The sequence below is a fragment of the Aegilops tauschii genome, chromosome 7 (assembly GCF_002575655.3).
Source record: "Aegilops tauschii subsp. strangulata cultivar AL8/78 chromosome 7, Aet v6.0, whole genome shotgun sequence".
Classification (NCBI taxonomy): Eukaryota; Viridiplantae; Streptophyta; class Magnoliopsida; order Poales; family Poaceae; genus Aegilops; species Aegilops tauschii.
Window position 1 is genome coordinate 149045659 of NC_053041.3, and position 16177 is coordinate 149061835.

The 16177-nt window shown below is 44.4% G+C and overlaps 3 protein-coding genes across 3 annotated transcripts; all 3 read right to left on the minus strand.

The window, feature by feature from the left end:
* Window positions 1–1899: 1899 nt before the first annotated feature.
* LOC109754173 (uncharacterized) lies at window positions 1900–4334 on the minus strand. The gene is made up of 2 exons (XM_040395736.1): window positions 2992–4334; window positions 1900–2601 (listed from the first exon to the last, which is right to left on the minus strand). The coding sequence occupies exons 1-2, from the start codon at window positions 3604–3606 to the stop codon at window positions 1900–1902; spliced, it is 1317 nt and encodes a 438-aa protein (XP_040251670.1). The 5' UTR covers window positions 3607–4334.
* Window positions 4335–5637: 1303 nt separating this feature from the next.
* Window positions 5638–8620, minus strand: LOC109754207 (F-box protein SKIP23). Its single transcript, XM_020313119.3, has 2 exons — window positions 8398–8620; window positions 5638–7027 (listed from the first exon to the last, which is right to left on the minus strand). The coding sequence occupies exon 2, from the start codon at window positions 7017–7019 to the stop codon at window positions 5853–5855; it is 1167 nt and encodes a 388-aa protein (XP_020168708.1). The 5' UTR covers window positions 7020–7027; window positions 8398–8620; the 3' UTR covers window positions 5638–5852.
* Window positions 8621–12388: 3768 nt separating this feature from the next.
* Window positions 12389–15189, minus strand: LOC109754190 (sphinganine C4-monooxygenase 1). Its single transcript, XM_020313108.4, has 3 exons — window positions 14653–15189; window positions 14126–14420; window positions 12389–13243 (listed from the first exon to the last, which is right to left on the minus strand). Exons 2-3 carry the CDS (start codon window positions 14351–14353, stop codon window positions 12677–12679), a joined length of 795 nt encoding a protein of 264 aa, XP_020168697.1. The 5' UTR covers window positions 14354–14420; window positions 14653–15189; the 3' UTR covers window positions 12389–12676.
* Between the last annotated feature and the right edge of the window lie 988 nt (window positions 15190–16177).

Consider the following 16177-nt stretch of genomic DNA (forward strand, 5'->3'; position numbering starts at 1 on the left):
TTAGAATCATAATCCAGAATTATTATTACTACCACCCTCAGTAATAATCAAAGCAACTTCAAAGATTAAAATGAATTTTATAATGTGAGTGCAAATGAAGTATTATGAAAAAATATTGCTATTAGAGCTTAAGTTAACCATATTATATTATTCATTTTACAGAAATTTAATGATGGTAATGAATTTATGTTTTTCTGTCAAACTTATACTCCCTCCGTCACGGTTTAGAAGGCGCGCTTGAAAATTCTCTGGGACCTAGGTGGTTATCTATTGGTTGTGAGATGAGCTAAAAAATAGCATTCACACTACGCATGCATATAGAAATAGTATATCGAAGTACTAATTAGCTACTAGAAATAAATGCAATGCGCCCTAAACCTTGTCTATTGTGGAAACGCACGCAAATTTAACTGTGCCTTCTAAACTGTGACGGAGGGAGTACTTGACTTGCCTCTTACAATCAATTGATCCTTAAATATATCATACACGTGGTTTCAATCTAAGCTAAAACCTATGATCGGGATTTTATAATTCAATTCGCTTTATAGTTGACTGAGCTATATGGATTTAATTATGTAAGTTTACATATAAAAATTTGAGACTATGCTCGTTAATATTAAATAAAAAATGCACATTTGACCTTAATGTATGTTGCAAATTATGGACGCGGACACCCCCCCCCCCCCCCCCCCCCACCCACCTTCACATGGGTATGCTAGTGTTACCATTGCTTACACTGTTAAGTCATGACCAAAAGGTCATTTTCGTTTAAAATTGTACTCACGTTGATGTCTCCATACCACTTCGTATCCTACATAGGGCACTAAAATCGTTCTTGATGGCTCGTATTCAACATGCGCAATTTGCATCGATGCCTTCCATGTCGGAGAAGATGCTCTGTCTAAGGCATAGTCTTCACATGCTTTGTCTCCATACCATGTCATATCTTTCACGCGACACTAACATCGATCCTTGAACGGGCACCATATGCATAGAAAATTCATGGTAGGGAACATTGTGCTTCTGTCTACCAACTACTTTCATCAGCATTGCATGCGATAGATGGTGGCCCGAAACCTTCTCCGTTGCCAGTTGTGCAAACAATTACCAGGGTAGTAATGTTATAAACATTGGATGTTGGACCGTGGTCACATGTTGCAAGGGGTAGTCAATAGTTTAGGTTGAAGCATTCTGCCGTATCATCTGTAGACATTATCATGGAAACTTTGTACAGTGTATTTTCTTTTCATATGACTATAAAAGAAACCGATGGTTGCATGAACCACATAATCTTTGATCTACAACTAAATTATAACTATAACTTTGTAATCGATCATGCTGCTTATTTGCCACAACAAACAAATTTGCATAGCTAGTTTAATTAGATTAATCTATTCCAGATCTTATATGTCCCCCGTATTTGGTAATGAACACATCTTATATGATGCTAAGTTGCAAACTAATATGTGTTCTAAATTTTGTTTGCCAACTAAGATTGATATCATCCTGGCAATTTAATCTGATCATGCAAAGTCAGTTCTTATGCACATTCGGATCGAGTTTGAGTAACATGTGTAAGATAAGTTTCATGATTAGGAACCCCAAACTTGACAATGATTACAACATTTTGCGGCATTTGATTACTGATGTTGATCTTAGAGATGCTGGAATTTCAAATTGGTCGCTGGTTATGACTTCTGACAGAAACTAACAAATTTCACCATGATCCATCATAAATTGGGCATCAATAAACCAGCTATGCAAACATACCAATATGAACTCCATGGATTTGATGACATAGCTCAGCGAGTAAAACTCCACTAAAATCTTTCAATTGACCTCCTGAACTACCAATAAATATGTACAACGCCCCATATCTGTAAATGATTTTTGCCTAACTCAGGTCTCTGGAAAAAGCCAAGTCGGAGACCATGGACCGTCGCCGGCAGCGGGCGCCGCAACAGCCTCCGACGGCAACGGCGTCATTGTGTGATCTCCCATGTTGTACACGCCAGAGTCTAGAAAGGGATTCTCACAGATTTCCTCCTCGAAGTCGGAGATGTCTGTATCTGCGTGATCCTCGTTTACAAAGTAGATGCAATCTTCTCGAGCTCCGACGCCGCTAGATTGACCCCCGGCAGGGAGAGACTGCGAGCAGCCTCCGCTGACAAAGAGCGCGCGCCCCATCAACGTATCGACCTCGGTCCAGAGCCCACGGCCGATGCTCAGGTCCGTTGCCTCGAAGACCTTGAAGAGACGAGTCCGCTTCTCAATCCCCGAGTCTACCGGGAGCATCGGCGGCTGGTAGATCCTTCGTTCCACCATTAGCAGCCGGTCGCCGGAGACGACGAGATAGTTCCGCTGCACATACATGTCAGTCGCGTAAGCGTTAAACGATTCGTGCCCGTGGATTCGGGTGCCGGGGATGGCTGTCTGCTCGCGGCCGTCGTCCAGGACACGAAGCTCATGCTGCTGTCCGTATTCCCCGTCTTGTGTGTCGAGGAGGACGTAGAGCTTTCCTTTGAATAGCGCGATGTCGCTGACGCAGCTGTCTTCAGGCGCCGCCCACTCCGTCGTGGAGCACCTCATGGTGTCCAATGCCTGCCCACGGTTAACATTTGAGAAAGCATAGGCTTTCATACACCCCCTTATATAGTCACTCATTTTTGCATCGCGATTCGTGCAAGTACATTTGTCTTTTTTGTTTCTCCCATATAGAACAACATATGAACTTGGCAGCTCAACAAAACATTCTTACAAGAATGTGGGAAAAAACTTTTAGAATTTTTCGTGCAATATAAATACTAAAAAGTACATTTTTTAATATAAAAAAATCTAATTTCGTATATTTATGTTTAACAAAAAATCTGAAAGTTTTTTCTCACATTCTAGTTAGAACGTTTTGGTGTCTTGCAAAGTTTGAAGTTCATATGTTGTTTTATTTTGAAGAAACAAAAAAGAGAAAATTTGATGTATAAAGTTAGTTGTCGCACGGATCTTAAAGCAATGTTGGAGGATAAGGATAAGGGGTGTCCAGAAATCTGAGCTGTAAAAATCCGCGTCCGGCTGCCCACGAGTGGAGATGATGATTTTCGTGGTCGTGGAGCTGTTGATCTTGCGCTCATTGGACTTCACCAGGGCGGCGACGAGGTGGTCGGACATTAACACCTTCCGGACGGTCGGGTTTTCTCGGAACCAGTCGGCGGCCTCGGGGACGGGGCTCGTCGTCACGGGGGAAGGGTTCATCAGGCAGCACCTGCCGTCGCCGTGCACGAGGAAGAGCGCGCTGCCGGTGGAGACTCGGCTCGAGGCGTCATCCGCGACGGGCAGGCGGTGCACGGCGCCGTCGGGGAGGCTGAGGAAGGTGCCATCGCAGAGGGCGAGCCACGGGAGCAGCGGGGGTAGCAGCTCCCCCGCGAGAGCCTGCCGTCGCCGTGCACGAGGAAGAGGACGCAGCAGCCGCGCGGTGGAACGCCATGGGCGGCAGACGGCGGCGAGGCGGACGCGGTCGGCGTGCGACGGCACCCGCGAGAGCACGACGCCCAACATCTCCGGCTGGAGGTCCGGCCACGCGCACCCGCCGCAAGAGCCTCCCGATGCGGCCATCGTCGTGGCCTCGTGGGATACGTCCTCTTTAAACGGAGCAATCGATCTGAGGGCGAGTCCGTCCCAATATACCTACCATACTATGTGAAAGAAGATCTCGTAACTCGTTCCGGATCGATCCCGTTTTTTTCGTTGGTTTTCTTGTTGAGACCAGCCTATGCACGAAAGAATCAAAGAAGAAATTGTACGGATCTTGATGTTAAGTTCTTTATGAACACAAGTCTTTCAATCGACTGAGACGTAGTAAGACTGATCAAAGAACGAGATCCAAGCGTTAGCTTCACCTTACCGTCGTAGTCTTCAGCAAAGGTTGATGCGGCGGTGGTGCCAAGAAATCGCTCCTGTACCTGTATGCTAACAGTACAGTACCAAATTCTTCTAACTTTTCAAAACAGAAACGCGGTAAATCATTATATCTTCGTGGCCTATCATCAACACGGTGCTTTCCTCACAGTGAACATGATCTAGGAGACTCCTTGAGTTTTTTCACCAGAGGAAAAAAGTTTGTTCATGTAAAGGTAAGAGTTAATTACATTTTTGATACATAAACTTGCACTCGATGTACAGATTCATACATAAACTACATAAACTTGAAAAATGACACAAACCGACCCTATAACTTGTGTTTTGGGTACATTTCAGTACATTTTCTGTTAACTCTCCGTTAAACACTGTATGTCAGCTGGCCCACGCTCCTACCTACGTGTGGGTACCACAAGTCAGTTCAAGGAAATAAACTGAAACATACCATAATAAAAATTAACGCGGCCAGCCAGAATCTAACCTCGGAAAGAAATTTTTTGGAAGCTCCGTTGTGGGATTATAAACCATTTGCTAGCCACTACACCACCTCGTAGCTTGTGTTAATTGTAGAGATCGATTCTTATTTATACCTTTGAGAATATTAATTGATTAGATGCCAAAATACGCGTTGCACAGTGGTTTGAGCAAGGTTTTTTCGTTATTTTCCGTTTCATTAAAAAATTATATTGTTTAGCATAATAATTGATTAGAAGCCAAAATACGTACCGCACAGGGGGTTTGAAATAAGGTTTTTTTTCCTTGATTTTGGTTTTTTTATGAAGGGGCCAAAAACCCGGTTTCCGGAAAATCTCGATTTTTTGGGTATTTTTTCAGTTGAAATTCCAAACGAATTTGAATATAAAATTTTAGTTCAAAAATATATTTTATTTAATCACCTACCTGACAAACTGTGTCGCCCGTTCTAGCAATCATATTGCCATGTTTTTATGAGAAGGGTGCGGTTTGAGACGTCGCTAACGCACCTTGTCCATGTTTTAAAAAAGTGTTACACAACGCTAAAAAAGTCCAGTTTTCGTATATGAGCTGTTATGGTTCGCACCTTATCACTTGGACGAAAGCTGTTATGCGAAAACATGTGCATATGAGCATCTGGCCATTTGAATTCTACTTTCTTTAACGATGTCAAAAGCATTCACGGCTCACGGAAATTTCAGATAGCCGACCAACCGGGAAAAATAGTGTTGAGAGACCCACTCACACAGTAAACCCTGTGCAACACACATTTTAGATTCAAATCAATTTTCCTGATAAAAAATATAAATAACTATATATCTCTAACATTAACAACAAGTAGCAGGTTGCAGTGACTAGTGTCTGACGCGTGCGACACAACGTCTCGAGTTTGATTCCTAAAAAATTTATCACTTAATTTTTTGAATCAAGGGAAGAGATACCGACATTGAGAAGAAAACAAAACTTGTTCAAACGCAAGCACATAACATAAACATATAAATAATATATGTCTCTAACATAAACATATAAGAACAGGTGGTGTAGTGGCTAGTGTAGTGGCTAGCACATGTACGTGCAGCTCACGTGTCATGTTTAACAGAGAGTTAACCAAAATGTACTGAAACGTACTCGGAATGCAAGTTATAGGCTCGATTTATGTCATTTTTCAAGTTTATGTATGGATTTGTACATCGAGTGCAAGTTTATATATATCAATAGTGTAATTAACTCTAAAGGTAATATCCACTCAGACAATAGACCAAGTTGCTATAATAAAAGACTTGAACGTTCGAATATTTCCCATTATTAAGATTATACATAGGATTGAACGTACACACAAACATACCAACTAAGATCACAGGTCACTAGGATAAACATAAGCAGAATTGGTTGGTCCCAAAGTTGTAGCAGAGCAAGTTGGGAGTACGCATGAGGATTCCAAGAAAGCAGAACAAACATTGCTTCGTTGATCACATGGCTACCGAAGGGAAAACCCATGCCGGACGCCACTGCCCAACACGCTCTAGCGGCGCAGCTGCTGCCTCTGACATCAACGGTGTGATCCTCCCATTCCTGACGTTGTATACACCGGAGTCGCGAAGAGGATTTGCAGAAGAGCTCGGCCAGGGATAGTCGCACATGAAGTAGATGCAATCCTCTTGGTATCCACTGCATTCTCCAGCGGGCAGGGTCTTGGAGCCATGCTGGCCAAGAAAGAGCGCATGGCCACCCAAATCATGGACCCTTCTCCATCGACGACGGGGCCTGCTCTGCAAATCTGCCTCAAAGACCTCAAGTGTAGCCGTGCGTCTATCTTCAAAGACATCGTCACTTGCAGAAATATTCACCCAATGAATCCTTCGTGTCACCATCAACAGTCTACCACCACATTCAACTAGATACTCCCTTGTAATAAACGGCTTCTCTGAGGCCAAGGGTTGAGGCACTCCACCTAAATCGCCCAAAGAGTCAATTATCTTCCCGATGGATGAAATAACAAGGTCCTTGTCCAACTCAAATATCGAAAGCTTGCCAAATCCGCCCAATGTGTACAACTTTCCATCAAAGAATGCAATATCTGAAAGGCTAGTTAATGGATACCTGTCACCTCTGAGTGAGTCAGTAGCAATCGGGGGCTGGCTAATGCAAAGTGTGCTGCAATTAGAATTATCCGTGATTAGTGCAGCGACCAAGGAATTGGGAGATGAGTCCAGCGCTGAGGGCACCGCCAACTTATAAAAAACTGGCTCAAATCTGGAGCAGGGACCTATCACACGCTTCCATTCTCTGGCTAGCTTAGGAAGCTCCAGCGTGGTATTGGAGAAAGGGTTCATCAATGAGCATACATCATCATTGTGCGTGAGAAATAGCCAGTTGTCAATGGAGCCTTGGAAACAAGCGCCTTCTGGTATAGGCATGCGGTGAATTTCACCACCGGGAATGTTGAGGAAGGTACCATCGGGGAGAGTGAGCCATGGGAATGGGAGGGGAAGGTGCTGCTCCAAACTATTAGAGCGCCATGGTTGACATACTGCTCTCAGACGAACACGATCAGCCAGGACGGGGAGGCGCTTGAGGATAAGGCCCAGGAGTTCCGGCTGAAGATCTGACCAAGGCCGAGACTGTGGAGCCTCCATGATGCAGTCTACAGAAATGCCATCAGATTCATAGTAAAATGCCATCAGATTCATAGTAAAAACACAGTAAAAAAATGCAACTAGCAATACATATGCTTGCACTATTTCTCTATCAAAGGCTATCAGCTCAACTTATTAGAAAGCTCAGGAAGTTCAACGTATTCCTTTGCTGGCACTATCAATTCATTTGATTCAAATGGATGGAGCAAAACAAAAATGCAGGAACCCGTTGAGATAGGACATTTTCCTTTGGTGGCACTATTCATTCATTTGATGAAATGAACGGAGCAAAACAGAAATAGAGGAAAATTTCATCTGATACCAGTTTTAAGTTAAACTCGGTAATATTACAATCCACACAGATTTCTTTGCTACAATTTCTATGATCTGACTGAGTGTATTATGTTTCTGTTTTTTCTATTCCCGTGAACGTGTGAATCAAACACCCAAGTTCAGAAAACTGCAGTGTTTCCCAATCCTCTATTTTGTGCACACATTCCTGTCAATTCATATGTAGTAGTTCCTATCTCCACATGTGCAGAATTATGTCAATCAAAGAGGCTATAACTAGTACAACTACATTCGACGTACCATGTAGTCATGCACTCGGCGTAGTACACAGTACAACAGCTGCACGATCGCTTATTTGTCATGGTAAAGTAACAACTGCGGCTATGCTTATGCTTGTTTTAGAACTGAAGGTGTATGAATATTTTTTTAATGGATAAAGTGGTGCATGACTAAAACTGAAAGAAGATGTGGTTCCTTTCCTCTAACTAGAAATTCCAAGAGCAGCAGCATGAGTATGTGGAATTGTGAAGGAATTGTGCTGTCAGTTTATCATGTGAAATGGCCAATGTAAATCACCTAGTGATAGCACGCAGTCCACTCTAATTATCTTGTTTAGATGAAAGGCCAGAGGGCATTCTATTAAGTACAAGATGTGTAGAAAAAGAAGTGCCATGCCATCTTATTCAAGGAATACAGGCTGAAACAATGGCTGCACGCCAGAGATAAGTTTATTACTGAGTATCTGCTGTTCCACATCAGACCGAAACTCCAGGAACAAGCTTAGATCGATTGGTCCATTTTCTTCCCGAAGGACATGCAGAAACAGTGAAAAGTGCGCATCTGAACCAAGCATATATGCCTAATCTTTTGTGCCAATCATAGATCTACTAAAATAAACAATTTTGTTAGGTAAAATAGCAATCTTCGAAAGAGTGCCATTTAAGAACTTGTAGTTTACACCAGGTGAATACTCCATTACCAAGCATAGATTAGTAGATCTACTAAAAGAAACAGTGTTGGTCAACCAACCATAGCCGTAACAATACATAGGCATTAGGAAGATAGAGGCAAGGAGAAAGGGCCTCACTCTTGACTCTTCAGGGTCTAGTGGCCCGGTCGTCGATGGGGGAGGATGGCGACCCGATTCGGTCGCTTGCAGTTGAAGAGGACAGTCTCCGGCGGTTTGGGGATCTCCGGCGACGCTCACATTGGCGGGGAGCTAGGGTTTGGAACCTGGTCGGAAGGGGAAGAAGATGAGATGGCAGAATGTTTTTTTTTGTGTGTGAGAATAATGAGATGGCAGAATGGAAATGGAAAGTAGCGTGATGTGGCTGCTAACACAACTGGGCCGAGAAGCCCGCTGCAACTTTGCCACTCTAGAAAAATGCCATCACACTCAAAAATAAATAAAAATGCCATTACAAAATTTCGTCTTCAAAAGTTCTAAAGAAAAGTATCATCTTCAAAAAAATCACTCAAAAATAAAAACGAATGAAATCATTGCAACTTCCCCATTGTTTTATGTATGCCATTGTTCCTCTTTTCCGGCTAGTTCATATTTTGTATTTCACATCGTATTTTCATATGTGACCGAATAGCCCCACCCGATGCAAAAGGGAGAAATGCGTGTTAGGAAAAACTGAAAACTATTTTATAAAATACGTCTAAATTAATCTGATAGTGGGCGATGTCTAAACTAGACATGGGCATATGGTCCAGCCCGACCCAAAGCTCAGCATCTGGGTTGGGCTCGACTTAAGCTTTTTCACCACAAGTTCGGCCGGAAAGCATGGAAAACCCTGGAAGGGCTAAAAATATAGTGCTTTATCTTAAAATTATGTATAAATTTATTTTATATGCCAAAAATAATTAAATTAATTTGAAAAAGGCGTTGTTTATGTGCTCACCCCGCTCAGGCATGGTATTCCAGGCTAGGCTTTGTTAAGCGGGCCCAACCCGGGGTACGATCAGGTCTAGTATAAAACATAATAGTTTGACAAACATGTGGGCTCCACCGGTCAGCAACACGAGCAACGCATAAAGTTGGTTTCACATTGTTCTATCTTTGGATGTCGTAGGAGATAGGACCAATCACATGAATCTCGTCGGAATTGGCATTGTCAACGATCTAGAGGGTCTCTGTAGGAGTGGATGGTAGAGTCGTGACCGGGAGCTTGCTTGGTTGGTGAGATGTTGTGTGGTGGGGAGCTGGGGAGGGGTCCCCTCGGTTTATATACGGTTGTGACCGATGATGTGGTAGAGCAGTGGCCAACATTCAAGCACACCAATCGATGATCAACCAGAGGAGGAACTCAGGTGAGTCTTCTGGTTGTCGGTGGTGAGATGCATGCGCGAAGCAGAGCTTGGAAGAGGTCCCCGCGAGGTGTGCCGCCATGCACTAGCTCAAGCTTGGACCTGCCTTGAGCAAGACAAGTGGGGAGTAGAGAGGTGGGTGGTAGCTTGAGGGAGTTTCATGGCGTTTGGCTAGGTCCATGTCACACATAAGGAGGTGGTCAAGCACAGAAGAGTGAGTCGATCACAGCGAGGTCATGTCCTCACAAGAAAGAGGTGTAGAGGCCACTCTATAACTTAGCTTTTTTGTGTGTCAATGAAGACTCACGAGAAGCAACCATCGTGTGCCTCCAATGGACCTTACCGGGCGGTTGTCGGTCACTGCCAATACAGTCATTGTCATCATTCCATCTATGGTCGCACCAATCCTCATCGCAGGCCCGTCTTACCGCCGCTATGGTCGAGACACCCGAGCTCATGTCGCCCCACACCTAGCTTGCTCCACCATCTCTCCTTCCTTCTATAGGTGGCCATCTGGTCACGTCGCTCATTCGTCACTGTCGCCTCCTCCCTCCCCCATGGCTTCCCGCCGCCCACACAGTCTACCGTGCCAGCCCGCCCCTGCTTTGGCTCCTAGGAGACCACAACCATCCTCCTTTGCTTGTAGTTATCCTCCATAGCCTGTTGTCCCCAAAGCATCAACAGCCGGCATGGCCTCCTCGCAGTTGTGCACTTGAGTTCGACATGAGCGTAGGGAAAGAAAAAAAATTGACTAACGAGTGGGTCTTGCATGGAAGAAGAAATACAGAGTTCGTTGTTTTGGGGAATCTGGTCTGGATAGCAGAGTCGTCATATGGGCAATTGCCATATCGCATATGGAGCATGCTCCATACATATATGGAAGTTGCGGCGACTATGCGCAAACAAATAATCGTCATATCTCAGCCTTCATAACTTTCCAGTAATTATGATCCACTTGTCATTGGCTCCTATCTTATTCCCCAATTTTCTTCCCCAATCTTCATGTCCTCCACCCGAACCCACCACAGATGAGCCTACAAAGCACGAACATGAACACAAGCACATCACATACCACACAAGCACAATCACAAACAGAGATTCAACCACCACATCACATACCACACAAGCACATCACACACAGAGATTTACGTTCGAATGAGATATTTATGTTCGCAAGAGACATTTACATTCTTTAGATATATTTATGTTCTCTAGAGATATTTATGTTCTATGGAGATATTTACGTTAACACCTCCTTCTCCGAGGTGGCCAAGGTACCGAGGGAGGATGCAAAAAGTCAGCGAGAGAGCCGCGGGGGACGCCCCGTCCCCGGCAGTGTCCCTGAGCCAATGCCATCATCAAGGCAGCGATTCTGACTGGGTATCGATTCCTGGCGGCTGGGCAGCGATTTCGGTGCACGGTGCTAATTCTGGTGGGTAGGAGGTAGATGAAAGGAGGAGAGGAGATGGCCCGCACAGGAGGTTGAGGGGGGAGGTGAAACTTCCCTTCCGCTTGAGCGGTTGGCGGATGAAGCGCGCTCCAAATCAACACCCACACCCTCCAGATATGGAGACTTGCAGGCTTGATATGAAGCGTCTGCCATAAATTATGGCGATCCAGAGCCAGATGACGACTCTGCTAGAGTGATCTTTTCAGACAAAACTGCAATATTGACGGTTATTTTGCCGATCGGGCCCATATGACTACTCTATTAGAATTGCTCTAAAGGATCTAAAAAGTTTTAGAAGGCCCTCTAAACCATTAGAAAGACTGTCCTCTTAAAACCCGCTAGTGTTGCTCTTATCTTGTAGAGCCGGAGGAGACATCTCTTCCACGCTAAAATCTATCTTTTTGTTAATCAGCACAGCTCTTAAAAAAATGTTAGCCAAATACAACTAGTACTCTCTTCGTCTCAAAATAAGTGTCTCAAACTTAGTACAATTTCGTACTAAAGCTAGTACAAAGTTGAGACACTTATTTTGAGACGGAGGGAGTATCACTGAATTCTAGTGTGTTAACTTACACAGGTTCTTTAGAAAGCAGGAACCATTTTCATGCATTGATGTAAATATTTTTCACGTATGTGATTTTTTTCATTATGTACTACACAATCACAGTTTTGGCACAAGACTAACACGGGGCACATCTACGTGTTTTTTCAGATTTTGTTGTTGTTGCGGAAACAGATGCTCTTTTTTCATGGTGCACTTGTGTGTGTTTCATACTGCTCAGTATTGCACCCAAATATTTGTAAATATGCATCGATAGCAAGACTCCAGAAATGTTCACTCACGTACACCTAAAACAGCACTCTTTTGTGACTGAACGGTACACTTGAGAACAACAGGGAACCAGATTTGTTATTATTCTCCAACAAGCAACCTGAAATAGCAAAAGAATACTGAATGCACATGGCACCCATTTGACTAAGCACATGCGTGCAGTTATTCAAACATAAAAATATCATAGATACACATGCCCGCAGTAGAAACTGCTGTGTGTGCCCTGAAGTAGTTTGGAGGCTGCCTTTTCCTGTGGGTTCTCTGCTTCTTTTAGGTCACCTCTGTGTGCTCATGGCTTGCCAAATGCTAGCCTTGCAGACAAACAGAACCACGTTCTTTCAGGCTGGCACTGTCCATCAGACAGCCTGGTCCATACAGAAATTAACAACAGCTCCTTTTAAAATCTAAAAGAGCCCAAGCATCAGGAATCAGCATTAGTCAGAGAGACAATGTCCATGACAGCACAGAGAAGCTTTAAGAATGTGAGGGCCAACGCAACACACTGATGCATAATGTATGTGATGCTAATAATAATACCAGCTCACTTTGGCCATCATCAGCATGAGGCTCACACACAACCCACATGAGCAAATCAGAGTGGATCATCTTTACACAGTGTTTTATTTGCTATACCTTGGTACACAACGGCATTCCAGCAGGATGCTTTATCTATATGGACAGGAAAAGAATTCTACAACACAAATGTAGTTAGAAAAGATCAGGTAGAGCATTCTTCACCGGGCAAGTGTTGACCGGGAGAAAGCGAACTGCTTAGTCAGACTTGCTCTGCGCTGCGAGGCCAAGATTAACAGGGCGCGCCTCCAAACCTCCTCCCTTGCGTTCCTCCAGAGTGTATGGCATGTAGGTCCCAAGGATCTTGTCCCACATGACGAAGAACGGCTGCGAGAAGTTGTACTTGTTGCCGTAGAGCTGGTGGTGGATGTCATGGTAAGCGCTGTTGTTGCTGAACAGCATGTGGAGGATATTCCCAGGAAGCCACAGGCCGCAGTGATCGTCGACGGTCTTGATGGTTGCGAATGAGAAGAAGAATATGGACGTCCTAGGAGTCATTCCGGCGACGAGGAACGAGAGGGCGCCACCAATCGTGTCCAAAATGAGGCCCTCAAGGGGATGGTTGTAAAGAGCGCCAAACGCGTATGGAACCACAAGAGTGTGATGCTTCGAGTGGATATGCTTGTACAAGAACTTGTTGATGTGCATGTATCTGTGCATGAAGTACTGCCATGTGTCCATAACAAACATTGCGATGATAAATTGCAGTGCTATCACCAGGGCGGGAGGCTGCTTTCTCACGGTACCACTGTCATCACCAATTATCTGCATTTTAGCACATTGCAGACTTAGTTCAGTACCCGCGTATGAAATTTCATCAGGTAATTCTAAAATCAGTGTTAAAAGCCAGACTTTGTTCAAAGAGAGAAAAATAACTTCCACTGATAATGGAGATATATCCGTACTATTTAAGACTCAATTTCCTTTTGGAAAGCACGACCAGAAGTTCTGGAATTCATTAAATGAAGAACTAAAATGTTTGAAACAAGCCAGGCCTAGGTGCATAGTTCACTAATCCATCTACAAAACAAACAGCAAAATGACCGGAAAATAAATCTAAGCCTCAGTTTTAAATCAACAACATACACTGGTTTCAAGTCTTCCAAGATCTACTTCAACCAATAAAATCGCGGGAAGCCACTTTACTGCCTTCAAATAAATTCCCCAATGTGAATACGACCATTGTGACTCTTGACAAGAGAGCTAACAGTTAATACATATTCAATCGACAAAAACAGCACTACATCCTCGTGGTCCATAATTAATCTAAGACTCTCTTTCAATCTCCATGTCAACACTAGACTGTTTGCTACTCAGCTATTTTTCATGCTAAAACTGCCAACAGCAAGCTATTCCGTAGAAGGGTCTGAACTTGCTTGTTATTTTCAACAGAAAGGTTTGAACACGCTGGTTTAACCATCATTCAGAAACTGTCAAAGACTTGATCAAAGCCTATGTTTCAAAATTGTTCACTGTGTCATGTCATTTAAACTGAATTTTAACCCAAATAGATCAATAATCTTTCTAACCACCCTATATGTGGACATCCTATGAAGCTAAACCGGCACATCGAATCAGTCTACCATGGCTTCAACAACATCAACAAGCTTTCCATGGTAAGATGATAATGTCAAGAGGATTATTTACCGTGAACAGTAGTAGTGAGACGGCAATCTGAAACCCCTGCTGCACGAGGACACCCTTGACGACCGTCCACTTGGAGACGACGTTCTTCACCTCATCCTCCCCTTTGGGGTGGAGCCGGTAGTCGTCAATCTCCATCCTGTCCATCACGATGTACAGCCCCGAATAGAGCCAGTACACCGCAATCGGCACGAATGTGCCCAGCAGCTCGTCGGAGACCGCAAACGCCATCCCTGTGTGCTCCCCCAGCTCTCCAAATCTTTGCTGCCGTAGCCCGTCCACTGTTTGAATCTTTCCGCTGCAAACACCCGGACAGTTAAAACTAGTACCAAATCGGGGACGGAGATAAAACGGGTGAAAAAAACCCAAATCTTGAGCCCAAACGCAGCATAAATCCAAAGGGGAGGGCACCAGCGCCAGCGCCGCCGCCAAGAACCGCAAATGCGCAGTCCTGGATGCGGTTCCGAAAAGCTGGAGCCACAAGAACGCGTTTTTATCTGCAGAATCTGACAAAACAAGTCGGATCTTACCAGGCCGGAGGTGGGAAAGCTCCAGCAGCTCGCCGTCCAAGTGGCAGCGGACGAAAGGGGAGGACTTCCTCGTGCTGCCCCTGCTTGGAGGACGGCAGGAGATGCTGCAGACGGCAGCTTATTAGGGGGCTAGTTTAAAGCGGGGGCGGCAATGCGCTGGGTCCGCGAAGGCCGGCGAGACCGGCGGCTGGCTTAGGGGGGATACCAGCCTGACCCGAGCGGCGACCGCGAGGGGGAGACCGCGTGGGAGAGGAGAGGAGAAGATAATTTGCGGCCGCCCACCCCTCCTATCGGTTCCTGTTTTGACTGATCTGAAATGCCATGGGCTCTGACCAGCTGACTGACGGAGGCGGTAGCTGAGCTGGGCAATCTTTTAACCCTAACGCCGGAGAAAATAATGGCGGCCGGCACGCGCACGGGATTCTCTGCGGCGCGGCCACGAGGGCGGAAGATCGCCGCGGCGAGATCGTGCGCCTTGCTTGCTTGGTGGAGTAAAGGATCCGTGGTGGCAAGACGATGAAATCCGCCGTCTCTTCTGAAGTTTTCAGGAGGTTCCAGATCTATTAGTAGAAAAAATAAAATTCACTAGAAGCATAATCATCTTAGAATAATATAAAAAATACTCCTCCCACCACGTAACTTTATACAGTACATTGGTCCGGAAATACTTATCGGAGTAATGGATATTTGCAGACGAAGGGAGTATAAACGACGTCAATTATTATGGATTGAAGGGAATACATCAAGTTCTCTAGGTCATCAAACAAGCATTATTTTACAAATAAATTTTTTAACTTTGACGAACGACTGTACAACATATAAAAATTAAACCATAACTTTTACATGTGAATACTTTAAGATTGTACATATTGACCTGGTTTTAGATCGTATCGGATCTAATATAATCACTCAGACTCAATTTAAATTTGCAAATCTGGAGCAACCAGATTTGTATGTCATAACTAATATGAGTGCATTTCGCTTGTTTAAGAAAAAGAAAAACAACATATGCGAGCAATCAGGTCCGTACACAAATTGTACTCCCTTTGTTCGGGTATCTAAGACTGGACGGCTAATTTGTCGTAACCAGGGAGCGAACATGAGATTAGAGGGGAGTTTTGAAATAGGGCAACCTCAAGTCGTTACATACCCTTTACTCGCAATTACTCCGGAAAATCTCTTGCAAATATCGCTCGGATACCGCTCCCGCTCTCCCACATGCATGGGAATTAATAGATCGATTTAGTGTGCCCTGCATTTTATCTGTCCACCTCCCTTGCATGGATGGCAATCGTACAACCATTAAACATGTGATCCCCTCCTCATGCACTGGCAATTAAGCTCTCATGGATCACCAATTCTTTTCACTAGGAATTGGATTCCTGGCGCCATTACAGAAATTTTCATCCATGGCGTCGGGCTTGCAAAATTTCCACATCTTTATAAGTATCCCTCTTTTTGCGGTTCATATTTTGTATTCTTTTACTTCCAGTTCCATCAGCAATGCCTTCTTTCGATCTAAATC

Excerpts from the sequence above, each read along its gene's own strand:
- LOC109754173 (XM_040395736.1), bottom strand. The coding sequence starts at position 3,606 with ATGGCCGCATCGGGAGGCTCTTGCGGCGGGTGCGCGTGGCCGGACCTC. Across the intron at positions 2,602-2,991 it reads AACATTGCTTTAAGATCCGT|GCATTGGACACCATGAGGTG; the intron begins GCGACAACTAAC and ends AACCGTGGGCAG.
- LOC109754207 (XM_020313119.3), bottom strand. The coding sequence starts at position 7,019 with ATGGAGGCTCCACAGTCTCGGCCTTGGTCAGATCTTCAGCCGGAACTC.
- LOC109754190 (XM_020313108.4), bottom strand. The coding sequence starts at position 14,353 with ATGGCGTTTGCGGTCTCCGACGAGCTGCTGGGCACATTCGTGCCGATT. Across the intron at positions 13,244-14,125 it reads TCTCACTACTACTGTTCACG|ATAATTGGTGATGACAGTGG; the intron begins GTAAATAATCCT and ends GCTAAAATGCAG.